This window comes from Narcine bancroftii, chromosome 7 (assembly GCF_036971445.1).
Source record: "Narcine bancroftii isolate sNarBan1 chromosome 7, sNarBan1.hap1, whole genome shotgun sequence".
In the NCBI taxonomy this organism is placed as follows: Eukaryota; Metazoa; Chordata; class Chondrichthyes; order Torpediniformes; family Narcinidae; genus Narcine; species Narcine bancroftii.
The window spans coordinates 193,400,537-193,414,918 of NC_091475.1; the positions used below are offsets into that span (position 1 = coordinate 193,400,537).

The 14,382-nt window shown below is 37.7% G+C and overlaps 1 protein-coding gene across 1 annotated transcript; it reads right to left on the reverse strand.

The window, feature by feature from the left end:
- Positions 1-837: 837 nt before the first annotated feature.
- unc50 (unc-50 homolog (C. elegans)) lies at positions 838-14,304 on the reverse strand. The gene is made up of 6 exons (XM_069891874.1): positions 13,913-14,304; positions 8,833-9,111; positions 7,121-7,241; positions 5,042-5,181; positions 2,868-2,969; positions 838-1,654 (listed from the first exon to the last, which is right to left on the reverse strand). Exons 2-6 carry the CDS (start codon positions 9,104-9,106, stop codon positions 1,518-1,520), a joined length of 774 nt encoding a protein of 257 aa, XP_069747975.1. The 5' UTR covers positions 9,107-9,111; positions 13,913-14,304; the 3' UTR covers positions 838-1,517.
- Positions 14,305-14,382: the final 78 nt, after the last annotated feature.

The window sequence follows — 14,382 nt, forward strand, 5'->3', positions numbered from 1 at the left end:
CCTTACAGACAGCATGGGATTCGAACACAAGTCACTGGCACTGTAACAGCGTTGTGCTAACCGCGCTGTCCTAGTGCAGAGTTGTTGTAGGTTATAAGGGGACGTGGACAGTGTTGGGTGAAGCAGTGGCAGATGGAGTGTGAAAATCCAACTTGAAGTCAGTGGATGTGGTTAATAGCAGGAGGAACAGAGGCATCTTGGGTTTCATACCATGGATCTCTCAAGGCTGCCACACAAGTTGATAGAATAGTTATTAACAGGACTGCAAGGTACTGTTGCAGATGTATAAAACTCTGGTTAGACCACACACCAAGTACTGTATTCAGTTCTGATTGCCATGTAATAGGAGGCAAGAGTAGATGTGAAGGAAAGTTACCAGGATGCTGTCTGGACTGGAGAATGTGTTTTATGAGGATAAGTCGAGTGCACTTGGGCTTTTCTCTTTGGACCAAGAGAGGCAACTTAATTAAGGTGCCTAAGATTATGAGAACCATTAGACAGCTAGCATCTTCTTTCCCCCAGGGTGGTAATGGCCAATACCAGAGGATATCTGCTTCAGGTTAGTGGAGGAAACTTTCGGGGAAGACATCAGAGATTTAAAAAAAAACAGAATGGTGGGTGCCTGGAATGCATTGCTAAGGATGGTGGTTGAGACTGGTATCACAGAGACATTTAAAAGCCACATGGATGTAAAGAAAAGAGAGTTGTGAGTTGAGCGAGAGAAGGATTAGACTGTTGTGATCTGAAGGGCAGGTGCTGTTCTATGTTGATTCCAGCATCTGAAAACGTTTTGATTGTTAATTTCTTCCATCTTCACAGAAGACAGTGGAAGCAAGATTTTGTTCTTATCATAGTTTTATTTGGTTAAAAATTTAGAACTCGAGTCTCCAAAACCACAACACATTGTTATGAGAGAATAATCTGATCTGCTACTCCTCCAGGAACTGCAAAACATTTGGAATGTGCTGAATAGTGAAAACGATGATCTCCTGGAGAGCTTGGGAACTCATCAGCTTTTTACTTAATCTATTCTATGTTTTAAATCAGCTGGCAAAGGGGAAAAAAAAGAGTGAGAAGTAAAATCAAGAAATTAGGAATTTGAAACAAAAAATCGGCATCAAACTTTTCTCTCCTTCCATTAACTCTGTGCAAGCATAAAGGTATTCATAAAAATTATAACCAAAGTGGGAAAATATATGTCTCAATTAAAGCTTCCTAATAAATGCTTTTCAGCAAAACTGCAGAAATGTTACAGGAACGTATTTTACTCATTTGATAAATATGAAATATACAAACCAGTCAATTGCCGCATTTAATGATCACCATTCACATTGTAGAAAAAGATTTGCCACAATTCAAACATTTCAAAAGAATAAATCTGAAGTGATCTTATTCCTCAAATCTGGTTATTTATCAGTATGTACAGCACATATACAAATGATACAATTGTCAATGCTATATTATATACAGTCAACAAACAAAAAGTTCAGCAAATACTCAATTAGATGAGTGGTATTTTACTGCACTCTGTACTTGTAGAACCAGCACAGTCCTTTGGTGAAGTTCCATCCCAATCCCAGCGACAGCAAGAACAAAATTACAAGGAGAGCAAATGGATATAGCAGAGCAACCGTGTTCTTCAGAAAAGGTAATGCTAATGGAAAAAAAAAGTCACCTAAGTTTCTTTCTGTTCATTTTTCAAGATCACAATGACTGTCAAAGCCAGCATTTATTGCCCATCCCCCACATCTCTTAACTGCATAACTTGCAAAGCTATTTCTGAGGGCATTAAAGACTCGGACATAATCAGTGGATATGGAGTCACATTGAAGGTGAGCCTAATTTCCTCCCTTTAAAAATATTGATCTCTACAATGTTTTTTTACAATAATTCAACTGCTTCATAATTGTTATTACCAATATAGTTTTTAAAAATAAGTATGATTTAAATATACATTCCAAACTGCAGTGGTGAGATCTGAACTTGGGCTGGTTGAATTGTTAATCTAGGCCTCTAGCTCACTCATCTGGAAATTAACTACTGTGCCAACATTGAACTAAGCAGAAGGAAACACAAATAGAGTCGGAGGAAGGGAGAATGTTCACATGGAAAACAATAGAGCTGATTCACCTTTCTCAGCTTATTTAACATATATCCAGGGGTGGGAAAATTTAAAATGTTCAGCTCATACCAAATGGGATTAAATCACTGGAAATTACATTCAGTGGCCATCCTGTATTATCAGAACTACCAGAAATTTTATGGTTTTTTTTTTCATCGAGGTGGTTGATGCATTGCCTGAGAGAGTGGAGAAGGCAGGTATTTTTGATTTAGTTCACCATTTGAAACACCATGGCTATGGACTGGGTACTGAGGCATGGGATTAGTATTAATTGGTACATAATGGTCTGCAGACATGGTGGGCCAAAGGACCAGTTTCTGTGCTATACAGCTCTAAAGAGTGTCTAGTCTCAGTTGTACTATACACATATTGAGCAGCTACCAAGTGGTTTGCCAAATATTTGGAGAAGAGAGGCAAGATGTGCAGAAAGGTTTAAGTATAAGTGGTTCAATTTATAGCATTTGAAACAGAAATTGTCTCCAAAATTCATAATGCCTCAATGACTGCAGGACTAAGCCATTAGAACCAGAAAGAATAAAGGCAGTGATTGAAATTTTGGAATAGTTATTGTGCAGCTAGGAATTACAAACAAAATCAGCCAGCCTTTACTCTCGACAGTATTTGGTATTTGTAGATGTTGGATTACATTTAAGAGCACAAAAAAAAATATGAGCATAAAATAAATCTCTGCCAGTTAAATCCTTTCAAATGTTATGGAAAAAATGCATTTCAAACTTATGCTTACCACTGTATCCAAGAAAAGTAACATAAATGTAATATCCAATGCCAATCAGCCAAAAGATGTTCCCAACAAAACAAGCAACAATTCCATCCTTAATAATGACATCTGCAAAGAAAAGAATTATTCAACGTGTTTAAATACTTTGCATGTAAAATAAGTTCTATTTGCATCACAAGTTTTCTTTAAGACAGTTATGTGAACAAAGATCTGGAAATGGCATAAGTAAGTAGGCAATTTAGATTAAATGTGTTAATAAAGCCAGAGGTCATCACGATCCTGAAAGAAGCCATTTAGACCACTAAGTCCATGCAGACTCTCCCTTGTCCTAGAAAAGCTATTGGGAACAGTTTATTAGTGAATACCTCATTTGAACCTAATGTTTTCAAATCTTCTCTGCTTGAGGAATGCAGAGTTGGTGGAAAAATGGCAGATAATAATGCATTTTGGAAGGTCAACATGAAGGCCACATGGTCGGATTTTTAACAGTGTGAAGAACAAAGGGACATTGGGGTCCAAATCCATAGCTCTCTCAAAGTTGCCATGCATGTTGATAGGGTAGTTAAGAAGGCTTATAGTATGCTGGCCTTCATTAGTCAAAATATTAAGCTTAAGAGTTGTGAGGTAATGTTGCAGCTCTACAAAATTCTGATTATTGGAATATTGTGTTCAGTTCAAGTTGCTTCATTACAGGAAGGATGTGGAAACTATGGAGAAGATATAGAGGAGATTTATGAGGATGATGTCTGCACTGGAGAACGTGTCTTATGAACATGGTTTTGGAGCAAAGAAGGGATTTAACAGAGGTCTTCAAGATTATGAGAGGCAGAGATAGGATGGACATCAAGCAACTTTTTCCCCAAGGCAAGAGTAGCAAACACCAGAGGATAGGTTGAGGGGAGGAAAGTTTAAGGGAGACGTCAGGGCAATTTTTTTTTTAATACACAGAGAGTGGTGGGTACTTGGAATTCATTGCCAGAGTGGTGGTGGAGGCTGATATAAAAGGGACATTTAAAAGACTCTGAGACAGGCACATGGATACAAGAAAAATAGAGGGTGATGGATATCAAGTAGTTTGTTGATAGGTTTATATTGATCAGAACAACAAAGAGTCTGTGCTGTTCTGTAACATTCTGTATTTCAAGGGAAAACCCAATTTTTCAAACTAACCTTGCAACTAAAATTCTTCATCACTGAAACCAATTTTTCTGCCACGTTGCTTCTTTCCTTCTCTACCCGATTTGCCCATCAGTTAAGAACATTATAAATAAAAGGATTAAACCCTTCACACAATTTCCATTCCCTTGTTGGCCACTTTCTGACATTAAGGTTTCTTTTAGTCCAAATAGCCCAATTCTCACAAGTTTATCAAACGTGATTTCATTTTAATAAATTCATATTACTCTGCCCAATCCTGGAGTTATTTTTCATGTTCCCCAGTTATTGGTCTCTTAATAATAGAATCTATTTTGCAAGGCTGACTTCAAATTAGCTGGTCTGTAATTTTCTTCAATTTACGGTGGGGGATGCAGCACAGTAACCATGAGCCTGTGCTGCCTCAGTACACCAATTAACCAAAAAAACTTGGTACGTTTTTGGAAGGTGGGAGGAAACCCACACAGATTTGGGGAGACCATGCAAACTCTTTACAAAAAGTGCCAGATTTGAACCTGGGAGACTGGCTCTGTAAGAGCATTCCACTAACACCTACACTAAATATGCTGCCCCACTTCTCCACTTTCTCTCTATCTTCTTTCTTTCATTTCTAATCTATGAGAACTGTTCTAGAATCTATTGAACTTTGGAAAATGACAATGTGCGCATCCGCTAACTCCCTGAGCTGCAAATAATCAGGTGTAAGGGATCTCTCTCAATCCTCCATTACCTTACTGGCTGAAATTAATTTTAATACCGTTTCATGACTTCCCACAAGAAACATTCAAATAAACAGCAGAAACGAGAGACTTGTGAGCAGCTTCTGTTATAAGTTGATGTTCACGTAGGTTACACTATGATTAATTATGCTCAATAATGTCAGTTTCAATTTTTTTCTACTCTTCCAACACAAAAGTTTTGGATTTTTTTTGCAATGAAGTAGTAAAATTTATTTTGGAACAAAACTGAAGGATTTTATAATGCTTGAGGAAAAAAAAGGCTTATAAACAAAAGAAAACACTTACGGTTAATGAAGAACAATTGAATAAAATGCAGTATTACAAGAAGTGGATAGAAAGCATTGAGATGAATATCAAAGGCATAGCCCCATTCCACATCATAGCCTTTACTCAGAGGCTTCATCAAATATCTGTTGGTGATGAGCCTGGAAGAAAATATAGCAATAAATGGATCTTGAGAACTTAGGAACATTTTCGTATGCAGTGAGTCCCAACAGTTGACGAGGGTAAACAAAGCGGTTGAGAGCAGGAGCAGCTATGTTTTGAGGGACTTTTGATGTTTAACGATCTAATGATTCCAGTACCATCAGCAGATCAAGGTAGGCAAAATTAGAAGAATAATAAATGAGAGATTAAAACATTTACAAAATGGGGCATGGATCAACGTGAGGAAGTGAAGGCCAATTATGGATCTTAAGCCAAGAAATCAAGGGACTGATGGATAAGGAACTAACAGCAGCTGGCATAGTTATGAGTAAATGAGATAAAGAAAACCAATACATAGGGGAGGAATATTTATTTATTTACGCCAGGTACTTTTTGGGCATATGATTATTCAAGAGGGGGAAGATTGACCTCATATTAAATTCAATAAAACACTTGTGGCATATATTGAAACTAAAAACGTAAGAAAATACAGGATGTCTAATTAAGAGACTCACAAAGATATTAAAATTTCACTGTTCCCCAAATTGTATGATAAATCGAAGTATGGATAAGCAATTCAAGACAGTCGAGGTATGGCTGAGAGACTGGTCTCCAGAATGGTGACTCGGGGAAATTCATCAGACCAGAAACTAAACTTTACATTCAATTGAGATCTCAACTATTTGTAATTCTCTCTACCTTCTATCCTGTACTGTTGTTATATTTGCTACTTTTCAATCAATGAGAACTGAAGGAACCAATGGGGGAGCATTCACTGAAGGAGCCATTGAAAGAAACAATCTTTATCCACAGTACGCTGTCTATTTTAATGCAATCTCAAGAGAAAAACTCATTAATATATAGCATTTAATTGCAATGAATACTAATTTCTGCAGCTGCTGCTCAACCATTTCAAACAAGAAAATGCCAAAGGTATTTAGATAGTACATGCCGTCTCCAGGGTTATGAATGCCAGACTGGTGGACACCTCTACAAAGGAATGAGCTCCCATAATATCTCGTTCAAAAAAATGTATGCACATCTGCTCATTCCAACAAACGGAATAACTAGCTTCCTCTCTCACTCTCTCTCCATTTCAATTCCACACAACATTCCCATATTGACATATCTGTCTACGGACTCAAGCACTGCCAAACCTCAGCTACCCACAAATTGGAGAAACACCACCTTGTATTTCTCCAACCAGACAGCATTAACGCTGACTTCTCCAATTTCCGTTAATCCTCTCTCTCCACATTTTAATTCTTTTTACCTATCCATTTGTCTCCTATAGCTCCCCACCCCCTTCCTCTCTTCTATCAGAGCACTACTTTCTCTACCCTCCTACCTGTATCCACCTAAGAACTCTTATCTCTTGGCCTGTGCTCCTCCCCCTGTCCCTTCCTCAACACCATTCCCTCCACATTTTTATTCAGACATTCAGACACCTGCATGATTTTGCTTGCACCTAATGAAGAGTCAGACCTATAATGTTGGTTATCCTATAGATGCTGAGTTACCTGCTGAGTTTCTCCAGTGCGTTTGTATATTGTGTCTCCTCTCTCTTTCCTCCTCTCTAGTTCTCTCCCCCCACCTGACCCCTGCCCAATTTTAGTAATTGTTCTTATCAAGCTTATGTGCTTTTACTATTACAATTGTGTGGAAGTATAATTACCATTTTGAGTGATTTTGGGGCTTTTTCCAATTTACAAAAAAATTTCACATATAAAAACAGAACCCATTTGTTACTGGGGATGGCCTGTAGTATTTACACTTAATATTAAGCCACTAGTTCATTCAGGTTATAGAGCCCAGTTGAAAGACTTACCATAAATGTAAACATGGAATGGCAGAGTTAAATGCTAGGACCTTGGTTCTCGTACACCTGGAACTTCCAAACCACCCTTAGAATTAACATCAACTGTTTTCAAAACTTACCACATTAATGTTGCGATCAGAAGTCCAACTCCAATGCAGTCAATGAATACAACCCATAGTAACAGCTTTAATGTTTCAAAAAATCCCATTGCTAATATAAATCCAAAACCAATGGTAGAAACTGCAAAGAAAAAATCATGCTCATGTTGAATTCTTCCAGATCTTCACTTCTTAATCTAACCATTAAGTTACAAATGACAATTTTAATGGTGTGAAATTCAAAAAGTGAACAAGAAGGTCATCGGACTTTATGAATGCACAATATGCTGACAGATGGTCAATCATCTTTTATGGTTTGTACCTCACTCTCTCTCTCTCTCTAAATTTAGTTAAATGTTTGTCAATCCTTATAGATTCTACCCGACTTGCATCAATTTTATCCCACAAAAGGACTTTAACTTAGGATTTCCTCCAGCTTTCACATTCTTACTCCCAATTCAGCTCCATTCTACGTAATCAAGCCTGTGTTTAGGTTATTTCTATTTCCATCCGTGTTGTTCTCCCGGTTCAATGGTTTTCTTCACCGCTTCCACTGTGTAATCTATGCTCACAGTTGATCCCCTCCATCTTGCCCTGCACAAGATCCACTTGTATTGTCTCAAACACAAATGGGATCATTCCTTTTGTATCATTCTCCATCCACATCCCTCTCTTCCTCCTCAACATATGTTTCTCCTAATCTAAGGGCTCCATCATTGGCTACTTCTGCACCATCTAGCTCCCAATTCACAAACCATGCTGTTTCTTCAATTTCTTTGAATTGATTTTTTTTTAAATAAAGAGTGACATGATTCTGATGCAGATTCATTTCAGACAACTCATTACAAAAATCAAAGTCAGGTTGTTATAATAGTTCCAAGTCAGTAAATAAGAGACCTGGTGTTTAAGTCGTTTTTGTCATTGTCACAGCCTAATCCTAGAAATTAGAGCCATGTAAGGGCTGTGTAATAATTTCACAGGAATGGTACCAAGGAAGAAGTAATATGGATGTGATTACACTTGAGAAAAGCGTTAAATTTACTGCCACAGAAAATCACAATAAGGGACCTAACCATATACAATTTTTTAGTGATTTAAAAAAACAGGCCTTTCCAGCCCATGAGCCCAAATACTCCAATTAACCTACCATCCCATACATTTTGGAGGGTGAGAGTAAACTGGAGCACCAAGAGGAAACCCATGCAGGCATGGGGAGAACATATCAACAGCACCAGAACTGAACCAGCTACACGAACTGAACTTCAGGAAATGAGCACATTGCTCAAACACAAATGGGAGTTAAGCTTCTGAAGTGGGAAATGGAATTAGAATGGGAGAATAATCCTAATTTGCACTCATTTCATTGACACAGCTACAGAAATTTTCAAAAAAAATTGTAAGATTTTTATCATCAATAAAAATGTTTAAACTTAAGTTTAGAAATAAATCATCCTTGTATAACCAAGCAATTAGCATGCTTTACATCAGGGGTGGCCAACCTTTTAATTTAGACATAGAGCACGGTAACAGGCCATTTCAGTCCACGAGTACGTACCAGGGGTGTAGGATAATTGGGCGGCACGGACTCGTGGGCCGAAATGGCCTGTTACTGTGCTTTATGTTTAAATTATAAATTAAAAATTAAAAGGTTTGCCACCCCTGCTTTACATCACCACTCGCGTCCAATAATTGGGCTTCTTGGAATGGAAACTTTTTTCCAGAAGGATACTTACCACATAACCAGATACTAAGCAAAACAAGGAAGGCTGGGTCATCTCTGGCCCACTGGTCTTTGGTCTGTTTTCTGTAATGAAAGTTTCTGTATACCATCTGTGGGGATGTAAAAAGGTACAACATTTGCCACATAGCAAATTCAAAATCCATTTGTTTAACACGAAAAAGGCGCCTGAGATACTTGTACCGCTTGGCTCCAGCTGTATGTCGAGCAGAATCCCGAGAATTTAGGGCACCATTCTCTTGACTACTATTTGCTGTTGTTGGTAACATTTTAGCTGCCAAAATAAAAGTGGATAAAGATTTCTTTTAAAAAAAATCCATCTTATAACTGTATCTATCATCTCTGTGCAGTATACACAAACACACACACACTCAAAAGTGGGTGAGGGGCACCATGGGAAGCTGCAAAGGAAATTGCATGTGCCCTGGCTGAGATCTACAAGTCATTATTAAGTACCTCTTGCACAAATTATTCGTACGGACTAGCAATTGAAAGGTTTTGTGGTAAATCAAACCAAGCATAAGATTAATTTATTTGCAGATGATGTGTTGGTATATTTAACCAACAATTATCACTACCGTGACTTTATAAACAATTGCTAGATTATGGAAGAGTTTCAGGTTATAAAATAAATTGGGATAAGAGTGAGGTAATGGAATTACTAAAGGGTGATTATTCACAATATCAAAAAGATATTCAATTTAAGTGGACTGAAATGGGATTAAATATTTAGGAATTAGTATAGATAATAATTTGAAAGATTTATATAAATTAAATTATATTCTGTTATTCAAGAAAATAAACAAAGATTTTTTAAAAATGGACACATTTACCTAAAACTTTAATTGGAAAAATTAATTGTATTAAAATGAATATTTTTCCAAGAATTCAATATTTGTTTCAGACTTTTCCAATCTCTGTACCTCAATTTTTTTCTTCAGGATTTAAATAAACAAGTTAGGAAATTTCTTTGGAAAGGTAAGACAGCAAGAATATCATTAGAAAAAATAACATGGAAATATGAATTAAGTGGACTACAGCTTCCTAATTTTAAGAATTATTATAAAGCAGCACAATTAAGGTTTCAAGTTTCTTTATTTGGAATATTAAACAATCATGGGTGGAAATTGAGTTAAATAAGATTGGAGAAAATATACCTGAAGAATTTATTTATAAATAGGAACCAAGATTAATGGTTACTGACAGAAATGCTCCATTATTGAAACATTTCATTAAATGTTTGGAATAAGGTTAAGTTAGAAAATAATGGAAGTCTTTTGTTGTTAAAAACGCCATTAATTAATCCTATAATATTTTTTTTCAAAAGATAATCCTTTTTTTAAATATTTGTTATATTAAAGGAATTTTAAAATTGGGCATTGTTATGAAAATGGTAGATTGATGAAATATGATCAGTTAAAAATTAAGTACAATATTCCACATAATATTTTGATATTTTCAATTAAGAGCTTATTTAAGAGAGAAATTACGATCAAATATGGTTTTAAAAGATCCTATAGATTTAGAACTGTTAGTTGTTGATGGAATAACCATATGATAAAAAAAAGTTTGCTTCAATAGCATATATGATGTTACAAGTAAAAGGACCTAAATTAGGTTTATTTAAGTCAAGAGAAAGATCAGAACAAGATCAACAAATTTGGTAAGATTTATGTAACGAGGTTATCTCTAATACAATTAATGCAAGATATAGATTACTTCATTATAGTTTTTTACATCAGTTATATATTACGACTTAGAAATTGAATAGATGGAAATTGAATACATCGATCAATGTTTTAGATGTGGAGAAGGTTTTGGAACTTTTATTCATTCTACATGGTCTTGTTCAAAAGTTAAACCTTTTTGGATTTCTATTAGTAAGTTTTTACAACAGGTTACAGGTGTTTTGTTTTCACAATCCTGATGATCATTGTGGGTCCTTCCCAACAACATTCCAGGAATCTCTTTGGAAGATGATGCCCCCTCAATGCCGAATGCTCAGCACGGCAGTCCTACACTACATCCTGCTCAGCAGAGCAGTCCTAAGCAATGTCCGAATGGGGCTCACCAAAGATGAAGTTCAAAGTCAGTACCACCAACCGAGGAGGTACTGGCCAAAAAAGGCAGAGTCCAGAGAAGTTGCAAAGTTTCCTGACGGATTCTATCTCACCAAGATAATCAAAGTGGGAAAGACGTCCTCCAGTAAGCATGATGTGGCTGCTTAACATGTCATACTTAAGATGTAGTGTAATTGTAATTCATACTTTAATCCATGTGTACCACATAGTTATCATACAAGTGCTGCCGATATGCTATTTTCACGAAGCATTTATTTTGTCAGGGTCCGGGGGGGGGGGGGGAATTTTGTTGTGAACATATGCCTGCATGCGTATGAATTCATTATGTATATATATTGTGTGCTGCGCGGAACCATTTTAGATTAGTAATAAAGGTTGAATGAAGCACCACATCTCCGTGAGCTAGTGTATTTCTAAACTTAGAATACACAACAAAAGAGAGAGATTTAATAGGAAACTGAGGGCTAAAGTTTATTTAAAAATTTAGATAGTGTTGAGTGTACAGAACAGGATGCCGGAGGAGGTGGTTGAGACAGATACTACTGTAACATTTAATAAAATTTTGGGCAGATACATAGATAGGATGGGTTTAGAGGGATATGGGCCAAATGCAGGCAGCTGAGACGAGTGGGTGGGCAAGTTTGACCCCAGGACATGTTTTCATGTTCTATGATTCTATAACTAGGAGCAGAGATTTAAAATTCTGGGCAAAAGGTATAGGATGGGTATATGAAGAACCTGTTTATTTTTTAAAATCACGTTAGTTATGATGTGGAATTCAATGCCTGAGGGAATTGGGCAGAAAATTGAGAGAAAGTAATTTGCAGACTTGCATGAAAATTGTAAGGAAAAGAGATTGGCACAACGATTAGCTGAGAAGTTAGTGAAATGGCTTTGGTATATAAACTGGACAAATTTCAGATGGCGTTTTTGTGATTCGCTTTAGCAGTAGCAAGGAAATGTACAGCTATTTCATGGAAAGATCAAATGGAGCTTAATTTACAAAGATGGCATTTGGAAATGAGGTCATGCATACCAATGGAGAAGATAACATAATCTAAGGGATAAATATTAATGTATTTTAAAAGATTTGGAGCCCATATTTGGACCTTTTTAATTTGAAAATTTAAGGCTGGTCTTGAATGCCGCTGGATGTCCTTATTAGATAGTAAATGAATGATGATAGATATTCTCCTTATCTACTTCTTTTCTTTAGCTATTCTTTATTAGGGGGAAGAGAGGTTAGAGTTAGGATAGAGGGAGGGGTAATGTTTGGGGGGGAGGGGAGGTTTGGGGGTTTCTTTTAGGATTTTCTGCAGTTCTATTCAGCTTCTTTTTCTGTAATCACGTTTGATTTTGACAACTTGTTAACATTTCAGTTATGTAATTGTGGTTATAATTTTTTTTTCTGATAAAATATTTTTTTTAAAAATGATTAGCTGAATGCACCTTTAATTTTTCATTGAATGTGGAATAAATACATCTGCAATGTTCAAAAGGAAAAATAAAGTAATCCTACATTTGACCAGCGAAAGAAATGCCCAGTTGAATTTCCAGAGTGTTTTTCAGGTAATGACAATTTTAAATTAATAAAGCTAGTTATACGGGAGTAGAATTTAAGCCTTTTAGTGTCATCTACCAATGAATTCAAAACATTTTATTAAGTTTTAATACAAAAAACCTTTCAAAAATATTACCCCTTATGAAACTGTGCAAATGTTTAATTTAGATTAAACAGCACAATTTTTAAAAATCTCCTGAAGGATTTAAGATGATACAGTAGTAACTAGTGTTACAAGCCCAAAGGACCCCAAAACCCAGCAGCAATAGACATTCACCAAGACAAGTAGCTACTTAAACAAAAGTTGTTTTTAATTATCTTTAAATATGAAAACAGAATCAAACTTTAACTTATCTCTATTAACTTAACTAACCTAACTTAACTCCCTTCTAATTCTAAGCACATGTGTATGTAATGTGTGTGTAAATTTAAGAAAAGTTCTTTGGTTCACAGTTCAATCTCACTTCTTATTCTTCCAAGTTCTCTGATTGCAGGCAATTCTTATACTATGCACAGAATTTAACGTATAAAGTTCACCAGGCATTAGTGCTCGAAAGGTAAATGTTTACCACTCAGGAAGGTTCTTTTAGGTTTGCAGAGAGAGTTGTTCCAGGATTTCCACAACTGAGATACCACCATTAGTCACCTCAATGTCTTGCTGATCAAACTTGCCCCATCAGGATCCTTCAGATGATAACCTCTTTCTTTCAAGCTTGCACAGAGTTCCTTTCTGTTGCATTTATTCCAAGAGAAACATCAGACAGATATCACTTCAGGTCATCCACCACTCTGGAGCTTCTGTTTCAGTTCCAACAAGGTGACACTGTTCAGCAGTGTGTCTCTCTCGCTTCGTGTGAGATTCTAAAACTCCCAGCCACATCTCCTTCTCTCTCTCACTTGCAAAACCCCCTCCTTCTCCCACCTGTTGTTTTAGGGGAACAAACCTCTCATTGACCTTTGAGTGAGCTCTTTGCAAGTAGGTCACAGACGACCTGATTGCAGTCCAAGACGATGGTCTATTCCTTTCATGACATCATGTCAACTGGCACCTACCTACTTGGGAAACGTGCACAGCATTCTCCATAGTTTCTGTAAAGTCGCTGAATATGAATTCTTCAGTATTTCAAATAAGATCTGTTTTAAAATGAGTGCTTGTATGTAACCTGCTCTAATTTTACCAATTTATCTCCCCAAAACATTCCCATCACACTAGGAATGGGTGCATTGACAGATGCAACACAGCTGATGCCTCCATTTCCATCCCCACGGCAAAACATCTCAGACGCAGTCAGCAGTGGAAGAAGACACTGACTAAATCTGATGTCACCCGAGCGATCGCAGCGCTTCCCCTCCGCTCAGCCGAGGCCCACCGTCCTGCAGCCGCCCGCTGATGATGCAAACTACCCAATCACCTCGGTTCATGACCCTCTTACCTCAGGGGCCGCCTTTCAATCTAACTAATCCAAAGCCCGGGTGGATGGACGCGAACGGAACACATAAGCTGCAAAGTTCCGCTTCTCCCCTCCCTTCAGCCGGAAGGCAGATCCAAAGCCGCGGAAGTCACTTGCGCGCACTGCATTGTGGGCATCGTCGTTCCATGTCCGGACGCAGCGGGACGCGCCACCCGCGTGAAACTCCATTCACCAGGAGGCTCCGCGGTTGACCGGCCGGCCGTCCCAGAATCCAGTGCGCATGGGGTTAAAGTGGGTCGGTGCGCTCCTCTCCCTCAGTCCAGCGTAGAAGGAGGGGTCATCGGACGAGGGGGGGGGGACTGGGTGTGTGGTGGAATCTTCCGGAGAGGCGGCGTGACGGGATGCTGACTTGGCTTCTCCCCTCCCTTCAACCGGAAGGCAGATCCAAAGCCGCGGAAGTCACGCGCGCACTGCATTGTGGGCATCGTCGT